At 42.5% G+C, this 17,050-nt stretch overlaps 1 protein-coding gene across 2 annotated transcripts in view; it reads right to left on the bottom strand.

The window, feature by feature from the left end:
* Window positions 1-1,547: 1,547 nt before the first annotated feature.
* Window positions 1,548-17,050, bottom strand: part of NDRG3 (NDRG family member 3) — a 74,182-nt gene continuing 58,679 nt past the window's right edge. Inside the window, exons 10-17 of one of the 2 annotated variants that reach the window (XM_084888651.1) lie at window positions 16,331-16,434; window positions 15,474-15,539; window positions 15,300-15,351; window positions 9,600-9,647; window positions 5,949-5,984; window positions 5,794-5,845; window positions 4,171-4,209; window positions 1,548-3,114 (exon numbers count right to left, since the gene is read on the bottom strand). In XM_084888651.1, the coding sequence (XP_084744777.1) occupies window positions 2,933-3,114; window positions 4,171-4,209; window positions 5,794-5,845; window positions 5,949-5,984; window positions 9,600-9,647; window positions 15,300-15,351; window positions 15,474-15,539; window positions 16,331-16,434 (579 nt within the window). In that variant the 3' untranslated portion in view covers window positions 1,548-2,932. The remainder of the gene's footprint in view (window positions 3,115-4,170; window positions 4,210-5,793; window positions 5,846-5,948; window positions 5,985-9,599; window positions 9,648-15,299; window positions 15,352-15,473; window positions 15,540-16,330; window positions 16,435-17,050) is intronic. The other variant, XM_084888652.1, reaches the window with a different exon arrangement.

The raw sequence follows: 17,050 nt of genomic DNA on the forward strand, positions 1-17,050 counted from the left end.
CAGCTTGTTGAAATCTCAATAACCAAACCCACTTGCAGCCTTTCCATTAGGGGGCTTAGTGTTACTACAGATTTTTTTAAAACACCAAATGACCCACCGCTCTGATACAGCGGACTCCAGCTCAGGTTCTCCATTTCTGCTCGGCAAGGTTGGTTTGGCGTGAACGCCGTGAGCACTGGGCATGGAGAGCTGAAGGAGCCAGAGGGGAGGTGCGCTCCACTAGAGCCTAGATCCGACACTTAGCAGCTTTGTGACCATTTCTCATCCAAAAAATGGAACTAGCGTGTATCTCACTGGGCCAATAGAAGGAAACATATAGGAAGGCGCTAAGGGCCCAGCCTGTAGTAGGTGCTCAAAAAAAAAAAAAAAAAAAAATACATTGATTTTTGGAAGAACTAGGAACATTTTCTAGTGAGGTGACCTTGGCCAAATAACTTAACTCTCCTCAGCTGTTCTCTTTACCATGTGAACTGGATTAAATGATTTGGAAGAGAGCTTTTAAAAAAAATATGTATCTTTATTTATTTTAGAGAGGAAGGGAGGAGAGAGATAGCTGCTTCCTGCATACCCCACTACTGGGGATCAAGCCCACAACCGGGACATGTACCCTGACCGGAATCGAACTGTGACCTCCTGGTTCATAAATCAATGCTCAACCACTGAGCTATGCCAGCTGGGCTGGAAGAGAGCTTTATCCAATCTCACAGATAGTATACCTGGCCACTTTCCTTTCTCTCACAAAGCCAGCACCCAAAAATTTTTTTTGGACTGAACAGGAAGAAAATGAAAACTAGAAGGGGAAAGAGTGCAGTTAGGGTCAGTAAGGTGCATTCAGTTGAGGCCTGACTCCAGGCACAAGGCTAAGGTGGGAAACCATTCCTGCCAAGTGGGGCCAAAACGGCGGCAGCAGTGTGGATTATAAGAGGAACTGTCCATCAGACTCCGCCAGCTCTGGACTCTGTGTTGGCCTGCAATGTCGGGAACTCAGCTTGGTGACCTGTATCCGTCCGCGTGCATGTTTCATCTCCTCTATCAGACTGAGCAGGGTCCGAGTCATTTTACCAGTTTCTCCCACAGACACTGCAACCTTGCTATACTATGGCTGTAGCAGCTCCTGGATCATTCAAACTTAACCCGAGACGGTGGCCTCCTGAAATTATTCTTGGTGGGTACAAAGAGAGACATTTCCGGATAAATTCAGGCTGGTCTGTTTGAAAAACCAAAAAGTGGTTGTGGATTATTGCTGAGGGGCGGGACGCAGCAACCCCACACAGTACGGAACCCCTTTCCAAGACCTCAGCTTCTCCTCCATCACGAACCATGGTTGGACTTCTCACGATTTTTGGTTTGGATAGAGGATGTGTGAGACAGACTTGGGCTTCCGGTATGACCTTAGGCAAATTATTTATCCCAAGACTTCATTTCTTCGCTGGGTGGGATGGATGATCAAGTATGTGGAAATGCCCAGCACAGAGCCCATGTTCAGTAACTTGGTCCCTCCCTGAGCCCCAGTGAGTGGCTTGAGAGAAATAAGACCAGCAGTTGGGTAACAATGAGACATATACAGCTTTATTTAATAATCTGTAAAAAGTTGTACTCTGGCAGAGTGACGCATTCCCAATCTTGGCAGAAAGCGAGTACTACGGCGAAAAGCCCCTTCCTAAGATTTGGAACTATGCCGCCCTGTGTTCACATCTCGATGCTCTCAGTAGCTGGCCCTGGCTGTGTGGCAGCTGGTTTAACCCTCCACCCAGCGATACTCACATCGTAGTATAATGAACACAGTTTTACCTGGTCAGGCTGCCTTACAGACTGATCCCTTCCCTCCTACAAAAGTGTTCACAGAATTAAGAATCTTCCTGAGAAATGAGTTCTATCTCAACTTTACTTAGCTTCCATTAAGTGTGCTGCAAAAAAAGACTATACTTATTAAATAGGATATTATGTTAATGCCAGTTCCTCTTCCCACTGCCATTTCTTCACTGCCGACATAATTTTCAGGCCATACCTCTCTCTTTTTGGAGGATGGAGAGTGTTTCTCCATCTCTCCATCACAGACCTGGTAGTAGGATCAGACAGTTTTGCTCCAGCAGAGTGAATACCTGGTATTTAGTTTTAACCTTCTTGTTCTAATAGAGTCTAATAATTAAGCCACGCCCACTTCTTGGAAACTACTGCATGTTGCACCAGAACCTCATTATTCATGGGCTTCTAACAGTACATATCCCTCCCTTTTATTTATAGAATAGTGTATGAAAATTCATTTGGACAGGAGGAGGTGGCTGGGCACCCCGCCTGCTTCTCTATGTAATAGGCTCCCTTCTATTGGTCACAATCAGTCAAGATTCCAAACAATAATTATGATCGTCCACATTCCTCAGAGCTGCTCTCTTCAGAAGTCACCTTGCAAATCTTGTTGACCAATTTGGAACCAAAAGAGAATGTAGTAACCTACCCAATCTAGAAAGCTGTTCTGTATATTTCCCCTAAAAACACCATTGAAAATGCAAAAAAAGTCCCTTTTTTGTTTTTTGTTTTGTTTTGCAGAAGCTCTACAAGAAAGCATGTCTAAAACCACAGATCTACGCACACACAAACACAGACACGCGTGCTCACACACATACGTCAGGATTAAAGAATCTTATCAGATATGTAGTTGGGAAAGCATGGAGAAAAGCTGGTAAGAGAAGATGTGGAGATTTGATCAGTTAAGGATGTTGGAATGTTACAGTAATGGCATGGAAGTGGTTCCTGGTACATACAAAAAGGGGCGTGGGCAGGCAGAGAATGATAAATCCAGGATACCAGAGAGAAAGAGTCAGTGGTCATGCAGGAGTTAAAGATAGATGCTGGTTTGCTGGATGAAATGTTATATTGTGGAGTGGTCGTTGGAGGAGGATGGACTTGCATGGTCTAGGGGAGGAGCATCTGCTTAGCAGGACACCTCCATGGTCTGGTGTCTGTCCAGAACATCAGGGGACTCAGCGGATTCTTGAGTTCCATCTGACTGATTGCTGGTAACAGATCGGCTGAAGGCACTTTCTCCAGAGCCGATACTACTTGAGGTTGAGTGGGTTCGTGATCGGACGAGCCGGGTCATGCTGGCAGATGGTACTGGAAAAAAGAACCAAGAGGACTAAAAGATGGAGCCCTGGTTAAACTCAGTTAATCCAGAAGTTTCACCAAAGGCTTTATGTTTAGCTTTCCCAATCCATTTAAGGTGATACCCAGACAAGATGAAGCCATCTTCACTTTGCATTATTTGCTCTAGGTGAGTTGCTATATGCAAGGCTGCTTTAATCCTCTAGATCTGGAATCAGTTGATTCTTGTTCACAGAAGAACAAGGAGAAGCCTAAGTCCAGAGAATGCCCACGCCATTCATAATGAAAAATTAGGGAGGAAGCTTTGGGAACCCACACAGGTAACCAAAACCTGTAGTGCATGCAAGAATAAACCAAAAAGAAAGACAAACCACACAAGTATGAAGGTGTTTCACAAACACAGTGCAAGCCCGATACAACAAGACTACCATCCATGTCCACAGGCTACCTTGCTAGCTGGGGAGGAGACATGTACGAAGGTGTGGGTTAGAGAGGGCTGGAGGGCCTGAAGCTGGTGGCTGCCTGAGCGGGAAGGGCTCTGAGGGTGGGTGTTTAACTCAGACTCCTGTTCTGCCACTGCTTTGAGCCTAAGGTCCTCCACTCGGCCAGAACAGGGCCTTACCTGGCATAACCTCTCTGCCTATCTTCCTGAAGCACCAGCCATTCCCCGCCGGCTGTTACTTCAATGCTGGGGTCAAAAGATGCCATCACCTGCAGAAATTTCTAGGTATAGGTTCTGATGATCCTATTTAGAATCAAGGCGGCCCTTTGATTCCTGTGTCTGGGAGTTAATACAAGTTTCTTAGGTAATGGGGGAAAAGGGCCCTGCCTATAAGGCTTCAGTGCTCCTGTAACTCAACTTAGGATGATGAGAGGGAAGCACTATTACTAGTATAACCCACTCCTTTCTTCCTTCTTGGGGGCCCAAGCTAACACTCTGGGGGGAAATGAACCACGTTCTATCAGGCTCTCACTGCACAGGAAAACTGCGGACATGCTGCAGGCAGCCAATGCAGCCGGGAGAGCATGGCTGGGAGGTGGGAGCAGGGCCAGCACAGAGGAAGGTACCTGACTCGGTGCTCAGGTGACTGAGCTGCACATACGGGACTGGAAGCAGGTGGACACAGGAAAAGGCAGGTTAGTGACCCATGAGTGCCAAGTGACAACCTCAGCTGCCTGGCAGACACTGACAGAATACTCTTAAGCCAAGGATTAAGTTTGTTTGTTTGTTTTTTAGGATTAAGTTTTTGTTTTTTACGTTTTAAATATGTTTAGAAAACAAAACAAAACAATGATTTTAGAGATAAGAGAGAGGGAGAGAAACATTGATGTGAAGGAGAAATATCAATTGGCTGCTCCAGTACCTTCCCTACTGAGGATCAAGCCTGCAACCCAGGCATGTGTCCTGACCCCAAATAGAATCGGCAACCTTCTGGTACATGAGATGACATGCAATCAACTGAGCTACATCAACCAGAGTGCCAGGGTTGAAGGTTTATCTCAGACAGGTGAGGCTGATGGATGCTATAGAATCTCAGATATTAATTCTCTCAACCAGTCTAAGGTAATAGTCTTCCCCTCCGCTATAAACGGCATTCTCTGCTTTGGATTAGAAATGGGCTGGAAGGCCCGGCTGGTGTGTCTCAGTGGTTGAGCATCGACCTATATGAACCAGGGGTCATGGTTTGATTCCCAGTCAGGGCACATGCCTGGGTTACGGACTCAATCCCCAGTAGGGGGCGTGTAAGAGGTAGCCGATTAATTATCCTCTCTCATCATTAATGTTTCTATCTCTTTCTCCTCCCTTCCTCTCTGAAATCAATAAAAATATATTAAAAGGAAAAAAAAGAGAAAGAAATGGGCTGGAAGATGGACTGCCCAATGGCCATAATCTGCACTAATACCAAAAACAGGAGAAAACCACCCTCCTAGGCGAACAGCTCTGTACCCGGGAGGAGAGTTTTTCTTAAAACTCCAAGAAAGGAGCAAGTGTGGATAGTCTGTGACAAACGAGGAAGCTCAGGGGTCTCAGAATTCAAGATCAGGACAGTGGCATGTGCTTTGGACACATCCTTTGACTTACTCTAAATTACTCTAAGTTCACCGCCTGCTGTGGAGCAGATTTACCTGAGGGAGCTACTCTTTTCTTCTCTAGTCGCCCTTTTGTTTCTCTAGGCCAGCAGTCACCAACCTGCGTCAGCGGACCACTGGTGGTCTGTGAGATCTGAAAGGCTGGCAACCGCTGCTCTAGGTCAGCAGCCATTAACCAGCTGAGTTTAAACACAAATCATAATTTCAGATTTATAGCTAGGCCAGCCTAAGCTTCAGTGGTTCAACGTGGGGGCTCTGCAATCAGACCGCCAGGGTTTGAACATGGCTCTGTGGCTGAACTGTTACACTCTGGGAAATGTACTTAGTTTCTTTGAGCCTTAATTTCTTCTATAAAATAGGACAAATAGCACAATTTACCTCTTAAGATTATAAATACAGAGTGCCTGGTATATAACTACAATATATAATCTCTAATTGCTTAGTAAGTGTTAGTTTATCATACATACACACACACGCACTGTTTTGGTTTCTACTTGATTTCAGACTGGCTAGCATAGAGAATTGTGGGCTCCCACAAGATGTCAAAATGACCCCAACACCGATAAATTTTTGCTAGATAGAAAGTTGTATACTACTCACTGTATCCCATTCCCTGCAGAAAGTACTTGAAGGCCTCGGTGAGCTTCCCAGGCTAGGGTGACAAAATAAGAAGGCATTAATGTTTGTACAAGCAATGAGGCAGAGTCAAATAATGCTTTAAAAAAAAAAACACACAAAAAAAACAACCTCTTTACCTGAACTACTTGGGGCAGTCCACCACAGTCTGCCATCTAAGAGGAAAAATATGTAAGTCAGTTGGAATTTACACTTAGGGGAAATGCTCTGAATATCCACTAGTCCTTTCAAACAGGATAGGATTGAATTTTAGTTTCCTCAACTTAATGTTTAACTGCGTCCAAGTGCATCTCCTCAATGCACTCTTACCCAAAGACATATTCTAGCAATGACCTAGTACATAATCTGAAAATACTGTTACTTAGTCAGTAAGGCGCAGAGCCTGGCGTTCAGGCCCACAGTGGGACTTTTCTGTTAGGGGTGGTGGTGAAGTTAACCACCACCATCAACCATGGTTCCGCCTCCACCTGAAATGTAACTCTCAGAGTCCTCAGTGTGACCCTAACTTCTCAGGGTTCCATGTGTTCCAAGTTCCCTCTCAGCTCTATGTAATATTTATTCCATGCCTAAGGGGATTCTCAAATCAGGAGCTGGCCCCAGCCGGTTTGGCTCAGTGGACAGAGTGCTGGCCTGCAGACCAAAGGGTCCCCAGGTTGCAGGCTCCTCCCCGGCCCTGGCCCTGGTCAGGGCAGGAGGAAGAGGCAACCAATTGATGTGTTTCTCTCACATCGATGTTGCTCTCTCTCTTTCTCTTTCTCTTCCACTCTCTCTAAAAATCAATGGAAAAATACCCTTGAGTGAGGATTAAAAAAATAAATTAAAAATCAGGTGCTGATGTGAATTCAGCCAACTCGCTTGGTCAGCCACTTTCCTGCCATAGCTAGATTTGGTGAGGCTCTCTCACTTCACTAATCTTCTTTTCTTTTTTAAAATCTTTTAGATAATTTTTAAAATTTATTTTTAGAGAGAGAGAAATGAAGAGGGAGAGAGAAACAATGATCAGTTGCCTCCTGCATGCACCCCGACTGGGGATTAAACCTGCAAGCTGGGTATGTGCCCTGATTGGGAATTGAACTGGCGACCTTTTGATGTACAGGATGACAACTAACTGAGCCACACAGGTCAGGGCACTTCATAAATCTTTACATCTGATTATTCTCACTTGTGCAAGGATTTCTAGGGTTCTGTTAGCATGCATTGGAATTACCTGGAGAACTCGTTAAAACTCAGAATCTTGGGTTCCTGCTCTAGAGATTCTGGGGTGGGGTCAAGAATTTGCATTTGCAACAAACTCCCAGGTGATGCAGATTCTGTCAGTCTGCAGAGAATACTGTTTCTAGAGCATGATGGCCAAACAAGAGCCCACCCTCCTCCTTCCCGTTATGCATTTGGTACTCAGACAGTATGCTGTTTAGGTTGACTGGCATTTAAAAAAAAGTATGTGAACGGCATGGTTTGTATTCACTAGCACAAAAAATTTCCTTAAGGGAGGGACTATTATTTAGCACATGGGATACTACAGACAGTAAAGAAATTTGGGGTTAATAAGAAGTAGTGCCAAAACCGGTTTGGCTCAGTGGATAGAGCGTCGGCCTGCGGACTGAAGGGTCCCAGGTTCGATTCTGGGCAAGGGCATGTACCGTGGTTGCGGGCACATCCCCAGTGGGGGGTGTGCAGGAGGCAGCTGATGGATGATTCTCTCTCATCAATGTTTCTAGCTCTCTATCCCTCTCTCTTTCTCTCTGTAAAAAAAATCAATAAAATATATTATAAAAAAAGAAAAAGGAAATTACAAATATAAGAGCAGGAACAGACAATTAACATGATTTAAGTATAAAACAGACCTAACTGGCATAGGTTATATTTTTATGATGTTTAGAAATCAAAATCTGATTAGAACCATAAATCAGTTGCCATATGCAGAGAAAGAATATTGGGAGAAACTATTTTCAAGCTTGACTTTTATCAAATAGTTGGAAAGTCAGTTCACTCATGAGGTTGTAGATGGGCACTTTTGCCCACATCTATGGCTACTGCAAAGTTCACTTTTCTGTTTCTGGAGTATGGATTCAAACCTGCAGGGAGAAACTAATTTGAAATCACATACTTTAAAAACATTCATATTTTAAAGTAGTTCATCAATCACCTGGGCCCCAGAACACTTAAGTTTTGTCACCTCTGAGTATTAACCTCATACTATATTTCCAGGAACTATGGGCTGCTTCTGGTGACAGCACTTCCTTTTCAATCACACTTCAAAGAGAAAGGGAAGAAAGCAGGTGTTCCAGGCTGAGAAGGCAGCAGCAGTAAGCAACAAAATCAGCACTCATGTCTCCAGTACTCCAAATTTGAACCAAAGGGTCAGTCCCTAAACATTACACTAGAGGTGCTAGAAAAAGCAAGAGTAATGCTTTTGCCTGGAGTTCAATCAAAAGGGGGAGAAGCTTGTTACTAACCCTAAAAATTTAGTACATGAGCTGTTCTCTATTTGCCAAAAAGAGAGGCTATTGGGAGATTCCTTACTAATACAATAGGATTTAGCATATAAAGAATTTCTAGCCGAAACCGGTTTGGCTCAGTGGATAGAGTATCGGCCTGTGGACTGAAAGGTCCCAGGTTCAATTCCGGTCAAGGGCATGTACCTTGGTTGCGGGCGCATCCCCGGTGGGGGGTGTGCAGGAGGCAGCTGTTCGATGTCTCTCTCATCGATGTTTCTAGCTCTCTATCCCTCTCTCCTTCCTCTCTGTAAAAAATCAATAAAATATATTAAAAAAAAGAATTTCTATTCATTATCTTAATTCTCACAAAATTAAATAATGCTTATCTATAATAATAAAAGACTAAGCGACCATCGCAACCAAACGGACGACTGAACAGGCTGCGTGGGGCGACCAGGCCCACAGAGGGGGGCAGTAAGGGGCGATCAGGCCGACAGGAGGGGAAAGTTGGGGGCGACCAGGCCAGCAGGGGAGGGAGGAAGGGGAGAGGGCAGTTGGGGGTGACTAGGCTGGCAGGAGAGACAGGGGCAATCAGGCAGGTAGGCAGGTGAACAAATTCGTGTACTGGTCCTGGATTGTAAGAAGGATGTCTGACTGCTGGTTTAGGCATGAGTGGGACATCCCCCGAGGGGTCCTGGACTGGAGAGGGTACAGGGTAGGCTGAGGGAACCTTCCCCCTAGCCCTTTGCACAAATTTTGTGCACTGGGCCTCTACTGAAGTATATAATGACACGGGAAGATGCTCATGTCAAAAAAGTTGAGGAAAACAGGGCTACCCCTAGCTGGTTTGGCTCAGTGGATAGAAAGTCAGCCTAAAGGGTTCCAGGTTTGATTCTGGCCAAGGGCACATGCCCAGGTTGCAGCTCGATCCCCAGTAGGGGGTGTGCAGAAGGCAGCCAATCAATGATTCTCTCTCATCATTCTCTCCCTCTCTCTTTCTCTCTGAAATTAAAAACAAACAAACAAACAAACAAAACTTTTTTGTGTGCTATAAAAATGAATAGGAAAAATACATCAATATTTTTAGTATAGGCTGCCTTTGGGTGTAGGATTATGGATAATTTTTACTTACATTATTCTTTTTACTTTTCTCTTTTTTCCAATTTTCTACAATGAGAATATATTAAGGAAATTTTTTCTTAAAAAGAATGAGAGAATCTCAGAGAGCAAGAGAAAGAAGCTTTCCTTCTTTCTGGGCAACTATTCCAGAAATACAGTAATCTGTATAAAATACTCTGATATGGTTGGCAATGAGGAAAGAAGATGTATTACCTTTAGCAAAGTTGTATTTATAGGATTCAGGCGAGAATTGCATTCAACCTAAAAAATAAAAATAAAAAAGGAGAAAAATTTAGGAACTACTAGGAATAGAAGAAATAACTTGGCATGAGAATGATTTTCCAGGATCAACAGCTCAGTTTGGAGGTGGCTGAATCAGCCTAAATAAATAAATAGGATATATATTTATATGATGCTCTTTATATTTGACATTTCTGAATAGATCTAAAAATCTAGCTAATTTCACTACTGAATTAGTTGCAAGTAGACTCTTTGAATTTAAGTCCTTCTACCACCTTACATAACATGGGGCAAATTACCAACTTCTTTAAAAAGTAAACTGGACTGTGGCCATGATCACCTGTTGTGGTCCTGATGGCTTCCCAGACAACTGACCCTGGTTGAGCTCTGTGCACCTCCTCTGGCCATTTCCTACCTTTGTCCTCTGCTCTGGAGGGAGTGGGGTTGCCATTCCTTGCACACAGACTCTTTTGTGCCTCAAGGTCTTTTTGGACTGTCTCATCTAAAGTTGAACCCTCCACGGTTTTTCTCTCACAACAGTCATTATAATGAACAATTATAACCTTGTGTATTTACATATTTGGTATCTTGTACTCCTGTATCCATAAAGGCAGGGACCTCAAAAAAATGTTTTGGGGAGATAATCTCTAGATTTAGCAATGTTTTCTGGCCAATCTGATCAACTGGATCCCTCAGCTTTTACACATTTGCCAAGCACGGACATACAAAGCACTGTACACTACGAGTTTGGAATCTAGTGTGATAAAAACATAATACAAGGCAGAATGACATCACTTTAAAATTGCACAAGCGAGTTGAGTAAGTACAGAAGAATGACTAGACTTTCTGAAGATACAGTAGAAGTAGTGGGTGTTTGAAGGCTTCCAGAGTTGGGGAGAAGCATAAACAAAGGCAGGAGATGCGAAGTGGATGTACAGAGCACGTATAGTGCTTCAGGGGCAAGAGTCTGATGAGGAGGATGCAAGTGGTTGAGACTGGAGAAGCAGACTGACGATTACCACGGAAGGCAAAAAGCCTCAGTAGGTTTCTGAGGTGACAGGGTGTGAGCTGTTTAAAGAAAGTAACCAGCAGTGGCCCGTATGACGGACTGCAGAGGCAGAGAGACAGTTAGGTTTTGAAATTACTAAGGAAAGAACCTGTAATCCAGATGAACTTTTGCTCTGGGCAGGTACATACAAAACGCTTATAAAATCAGGGATGACTGAAAAGCTAGGATCACCAAATCAAAGTTTTTACTCTATACAAATAACAGTATAGGCAGTGATAAACAAACATACAGAATATGCATTAACCCTAAGGGGTAGAATTATTTATTTAAAAAATATTTTTATCAATTTTTGAGAGGAAGGTAGAGGGAGAGAGAAACATCAAATGAGTAAGAAACATTAATTGGCTGCTTCCTGCATGCTCCCCACGGGGGATTGAGCCTGAAACCCGGGCATATGCCCTGACTAGGAACGGAACCAGTGACCTCTTGGTGCATGGGATGAAACTCAACCAACTGACCCACATCAACCAGGATGAATTTTTTTTAAAGAACTTTATCGATTTTAGAGAGAGGAAGGGAGTGGGAGAAAGAAACATCGATACATTGCCTCCTGAGGATCAAACCTGCAAACTAGGGATCCAACCTGCAACCTGGGTATGTGCCCTGACCAGGAATCGAACCTGCCACCTTTTGGTGTATGGGACAATGCTCCAACTAACTGAACACACTGACCAAGGTCTAAAATGTAGAATTAAAAAAACTACAGGCACAGTGCTTAGAATACAGCAGACAGGCAATAAATACTTTCTAAAAGAAGAAACTCCCACGTTCAGTTTAATATAATAAATCATGTTTTCCTCTGGTTCAACAATTTATAATTTCTATAACTTTGTAAGAAGTCTCCATATCTGGTAGGCTAAGCACAATGGTTATTTTTTGACACGTTTACTCCCCAAATGCAGTCTCCATCTTACTCTTTTTTGTGTTCTCTAAACATCAGGCAAATAAGAAAAGCTCAAAAAATGATGCTGAATGAATGTGAGCAAGAACAGCTAGGAACAGTGCTCACTTTGGCAGCACATATGCTAAGAACAATAGCTACCAACAGTGACCAGTTCTCTACCAGCTTGTGGGATTCAAGTGCTCTGCCTGGGCAGCTAGATCTGAATCTGTCTAGAACAGCATCTACTTTGTGGCACATATAGGGCTAGCAATGTTTTTCTCCATAAACATGAAAGGTGTGAGCCCCACCTACCGAGCTCTGAAGAGTGGTTAGAGCGTTGGCCCACTACACCAGAGCGGAGGGTTTGATTTCCGGTCAAGGGCTCATACTTGGGTTGCAGGTTCAATTCCCAGCCCCAGTTGAGACACATGTAGGAGGCAAACAATCATTGTATAGTATCTATTGATGTGTTTCTCTTACATCAATGTTTCTCCACCCCCCCCCCCATTCCCTCTCCTTCCTCCCTTCTACTCTCTCTCTCTCTAAAAAAAAAAAAAAAAAAAAAAAAAAAAAAATCAATGGAAAGAATATCCTCAAGTGAGGATTAACAACAAAAAAAGGTATGAGCCCTGGCTGGTGTGGCTCAGTTGGTTGAGCATCATCCCCTGAAGCAGGTCACTGGTTCAATTCCTGGACAGGGCTCATGCCTGGGTTGCCAGCTCAATTCCCAGTAGGAGGCATGCAGGAGGCAGCTGATCGACGTTTTTTTCATAAATGTTTTTCTGTACCCCCCCTTCTCTATAATCAATAAAAAGATATATTTTTTTGCAGTTGCTCAGTGGTTAGTGTGAGCCCAAGGACTGAAGGATCTTAGGTTCGATTCCTGGTCAAGGGCATGAATCTAGGTTGCAGGTTTGATCCCTGGACCCGGTTGGGGCAAGTGCGGGAGGCAACCAGTCAATGTGTCTCTCACACATCGATGTTGCTGTCTTTCTCTCCCCTTTATCCCTCCCTTCCACTCTCTCTCTAAAGATGAATGGAAAAAATATCCTAGGGGGAGGTTTAAAAAAATAAAAATCAAAGGTGTGGAAATCAGAAAAGTGACCTTACTTTTATGGGCTAACCTAAAAAGTCTTGAAAACATTGGAAATGTTGCATAAAGTCTATGCAATTATAAAAGACAAAAGCCCTAGCTAGTTTGGCTCAGTAGATAGAGCAGTGGCCTGTGGACTGAAGGGTCCTGGGTTCGATTCCAGTTAAGGGCATATGCCTGGGTTGCGGGCTCAGTCCCAAATAGGGGGCATGCAGGAGGCAGCCAATCAATGATTCTCTCTCTCTCATCACTGATGTATCTATCTCGTCCTCTCCCTTCCTCTTTGAAATAAAAAATATATTAAAAAATAAAAAATAACTCAGTATTATTTGGGAATTCTAATTAAGGGTATTTTCTTTTAAAAATATATTTTATTGACTTTTTTTTTACAGAGAGGAAGGGAGAGGGATAGAGAGTTAGAAACATTGATGAGGGAGAAACACAAACTGCCTCCTACACACCCCCCTTGATGTGCCCGCAACTAAGGTACATGCCCTTGACTGGAATCGAACCTGGACCCTTCAGTCCGCAGGCCGACACTCTATCCACTGAGCCAAACCAGTTAGGACGAGGGTATTTTATAAAAACAACACTATTTTTGTTTTAAGTACACATTTATGAAAAAAATGTGTTTCTAAATCCCCACCTGAGGATATATTTATTGATTTTAGAGAGAGGAAGGGGGAGGGAGAGAGAAATATCGATTGGTTGCCTCTTATACTTGCCCCAACCAGGGATGAAATCCAAAGCCTAGGTATGTGCCCTGACCACGAATCAAACCAATGCCCTTCCAGTGGTCCAATCAAGCCACACCAGCCAGGGTGAAAAATGTTCTTTACAGATGTTTTCACAGAAACTACTCTACCTTTTTGGCCAGAAAAAACTGACCTTTATATAAAAATCCTTTTTGGTGAACTGGGATCATCACTAATTTTACTAGAGGTCCGGTGCACATATTTGTTCACGGGTGGGGTCCAGTTGGCCTGCCCCCCACCATGGGGTGTGTGTGTGTGTGGGAGAGCGAGGGTGGATTGGGGGCGGGGCCTGCTGGGGGAAGGAGAGGCAGTTGGCCAGCTGGCCCCACCCACCTGGTCAAACTCCCAGTTGAACAATTGTATATTAGCCTTTTATTACTTAGGTTTACCTTGTGGGGAATTTTTTTTTATTTTTTTATGTGAGGGTCAGCTTCCTATGTGCTCAAGCCATGCCATGTATTTTATATGAGAGATAGACTGTTTTACAGGGCAATACCGGAAGATGTGAATATAATCTATCATCAACTGTATCTCACCCTATAAACACTCCCTCTCCCAGCCCCACCTTTTTGCCTATGTATGCACTCCTGATTAGTTATTAGGTTCCCTTTCTAAAAAGCCTTACTTCCTAACATTTTGTTCTAAAAAGGGCAAAAGTGAAGGCTGCCTAAGAAAACCAGGTAACTTCACACAAGTACTTTAAGTTATATATGCTGTGGGAAACACAAGCAAATGTAAATGCTAACAGACATGAAAAACTGTCACTTCATTTGTAACCAAAGAAGTGCAAATTAATTAACCTACCAATTAACAAATAGAATTTAAAAATCTAGTGCTGGACAGGCATTCTCAGACATTGCTGGTGGCAACACACTGATGAGTCCTTTTTGGAAAGAAATCTGGCAAAATATATAAAAAATCTTACAAAGATTTATGAAACACTTCTGGATATCCATTCCCAGGAAAATAATAAAAGATGCAAGCAGGTTTTATAAAGATGTTCAACAGCAATATATTAATGGGACAAAATCAGAAATAATCAACAGGAGAATGAGGTTAAATAAACAAAGGTACATTTATAAGACTGAATTATACAGATATACTGACTTTATACTATGAAAAAATGCTATCAAAAGTATTAAGTCGCTGAAACCGGTTTGGCTCAGTGGTAGAGCATTGGTCTGCGGACTGAAAGGTCCCAGGTTCAATTCCGGTCAAGGGCACGTACCTTGGTTGCGGGCACATCCCCGGTAGGGGGTGTGCAAGAGGCAGCTGGTCGATGTTTCTCTCTCATCGACGTTTCTAACTCTCTCTCCCTCTCCCTTCCTCTCTGTAAAAAATCAATATATTAAAAAAAAAAAAAAAAAAGTATTAAGTAATCAAGTCACAAAACCTTGTAAAAAACTTATATAAAATAAAAGTTTGCCTTTAGGTAACTGGATCATGATTCTTCCTCAAGTTCTTCTATTTTCCATTTTTTTCCATATTTTCCAAAATGAGCATATATTATTTTTAACAATGTGCTATGTGTTTAAGAAGGAGATAGAGAAAAGCATACAGGCTCCAGCAGCCTTCCAACCTGCTGATTCAGTCCCAGACTTACGGTGGCTGTAGAACACCGAGGCTGCTAGCAATCTGACAATAAGCAAATAGTGTTTAGTTGAACTACTTGACACAAAGTGAACTGTCCCTTCTGATGAAACCTAGTGATCAAGGAGGAATTCATTTATAACAAAGAGCAAGAACTTATATTTGTAATTAGAAATAACAAAAACTAGTATTTACAAACTGTTCCTAGTGCATCAGTAGTGTGCTATATACATTTTATTACATTTCAATCTCATTCATCTTCACAGCATCAGGACATACTTACCACAGCCTCAACTGCGGGTGAATTGTCCCCTACCACCAATAAAGTGGAACACCTGCGGAAAGCCAAAATAAGAAGCGACACTCAGCAAGCAGAACATAAGCCCCACTGAACTCTGAATTCATCTATGAAAAGCAAATATATCCGGCAATTCAGAGGAGAAAGTGAGGGACTTACTTTAAAGTCTTTGATTTGTTATCGTTTTGGCCCAGCATGGGTCTTTCAATCTCCAGGTCTCTGCGTCTAGAGAAGCAAAGGAAGCAATGCCCCTTTTCACATAAATCATGACAACTCAGGTTATTTCCTGGTCATGAAAACCAAAGTATTTCAGGGAATGTAAAAACTACCTTTCTTTCACACCCGGGGAGGGAAGGGGCCCTTATGCGGTTTGTTCACAAGAAGCCATCCTGAATGGCAGAGCAGGAACAAGGTTCCTAGCTCAACCCTGAAGGACTATGTGGGAAGCTAACGGAGGCAACTGTAAAACTCAACAGGACCACTACTGAAATCCTCAAGTCCTAAGGGCATTTAATTTTCCAACTTGTTTATAAAGGAATAAATTCCTTTTAAGAGAAGGGATATTTTTTTTGGGGGGGAGGGGTGTTTTCCTTGTAACTAACATAGTTATTGACTAAAAAGAATGAGGTTCTGTTCATGTGTTACTTCTACAAGATGTCAGCAAAGAGAAACTGAATCAAGGCCCAAGATTCTATCATTTGTCCCCCCCACATGCACTTTTCTGTGCTACCTCAAATTGTGTGTTTTTATGTGTGTACATGACTTTAGGTACTTTTAATCTCAAAACACCTAAAAACAACTGATACTTGAACTTGCACAAAACAGCCTTCAGTCATTCTTCTTGACAGATGTTTTCCTGTCTAAAAGCCCTCCGTGTTCTATTGTGGTAGGTAAAAGAGCACAAAACAATCCCATCACACATTAGAAGAAGCAGTTCATTCTCTTCCCCTCTCTCCTAAAAGTCCATTATGTTTTTAGACCTGGTCTGCATTTAAGTAAATAGGAAGCAACTGTACCCGTTATAAGAACACAGGAAGAGCTGTAGGTTTTCTTGGTTGATATCTTGGGCAATATGCAGTTTGTAGGTTTGAATCAGGTCCAGGTTGGCCTGTAACTCTTCCTAGAACAAGGAAAGACGCAAGTAAACTTCTGAGTTACAGTATAAGCCTCCTGTGTTTCGTTTGCAATATCAATGTCCAAAACCAAATCTCCCTGCCCATATTTGTATCAGACTGTTTAGTGCCACATTCTGTGTTGGATGAGGGCACCAAAGGATCTGTGATGGAAAAGGATGGTAGCCAACTCTAGGTCAAGCGCAAAAACTTGGGAATATGCTGACTAATACTACCTTCAGCTCAGTGGAAAACTGCCCTAGATTTGGATTCAAGTACTATCTGTGGAACTCAGGTCACCTAACCTTTCTGAACCCATTTCTTTATTTGCGTGTTTTTTTTTCATGTTGTGCCATTTCTCATAAAAACAGAGACAGTGTCTGTAAAATGAAGATAATAACCAGTTACAGGGCTATTTTAAGGATTATATAAGAAAAGTTATATGAACTATAAAGTTAAAATAAATGGAAAGTAGCATTTCTCTTAATAGCCATAAATCTGCATAATTAATTTACCTATATCTTAACTGATATAACCAGTATTAACTATTTATATACTATCATTTAATAATATACATTATAGAATTATATATTACATTCCAATTGATATCTTACTAAGTCAGGT

This window comes from Pipistrellus hanaki, assembly GCF_964339955.1.
Source record: "Pipistrellus hanaki genome assembly, chromosome: 6".
Lineage (NCBI taxonomy): Eukaryota > Metazoa > Chordata > Mammalia > Chiroptera > Vespertilionidae > Pipistrellus > Pipistrellus hanaki.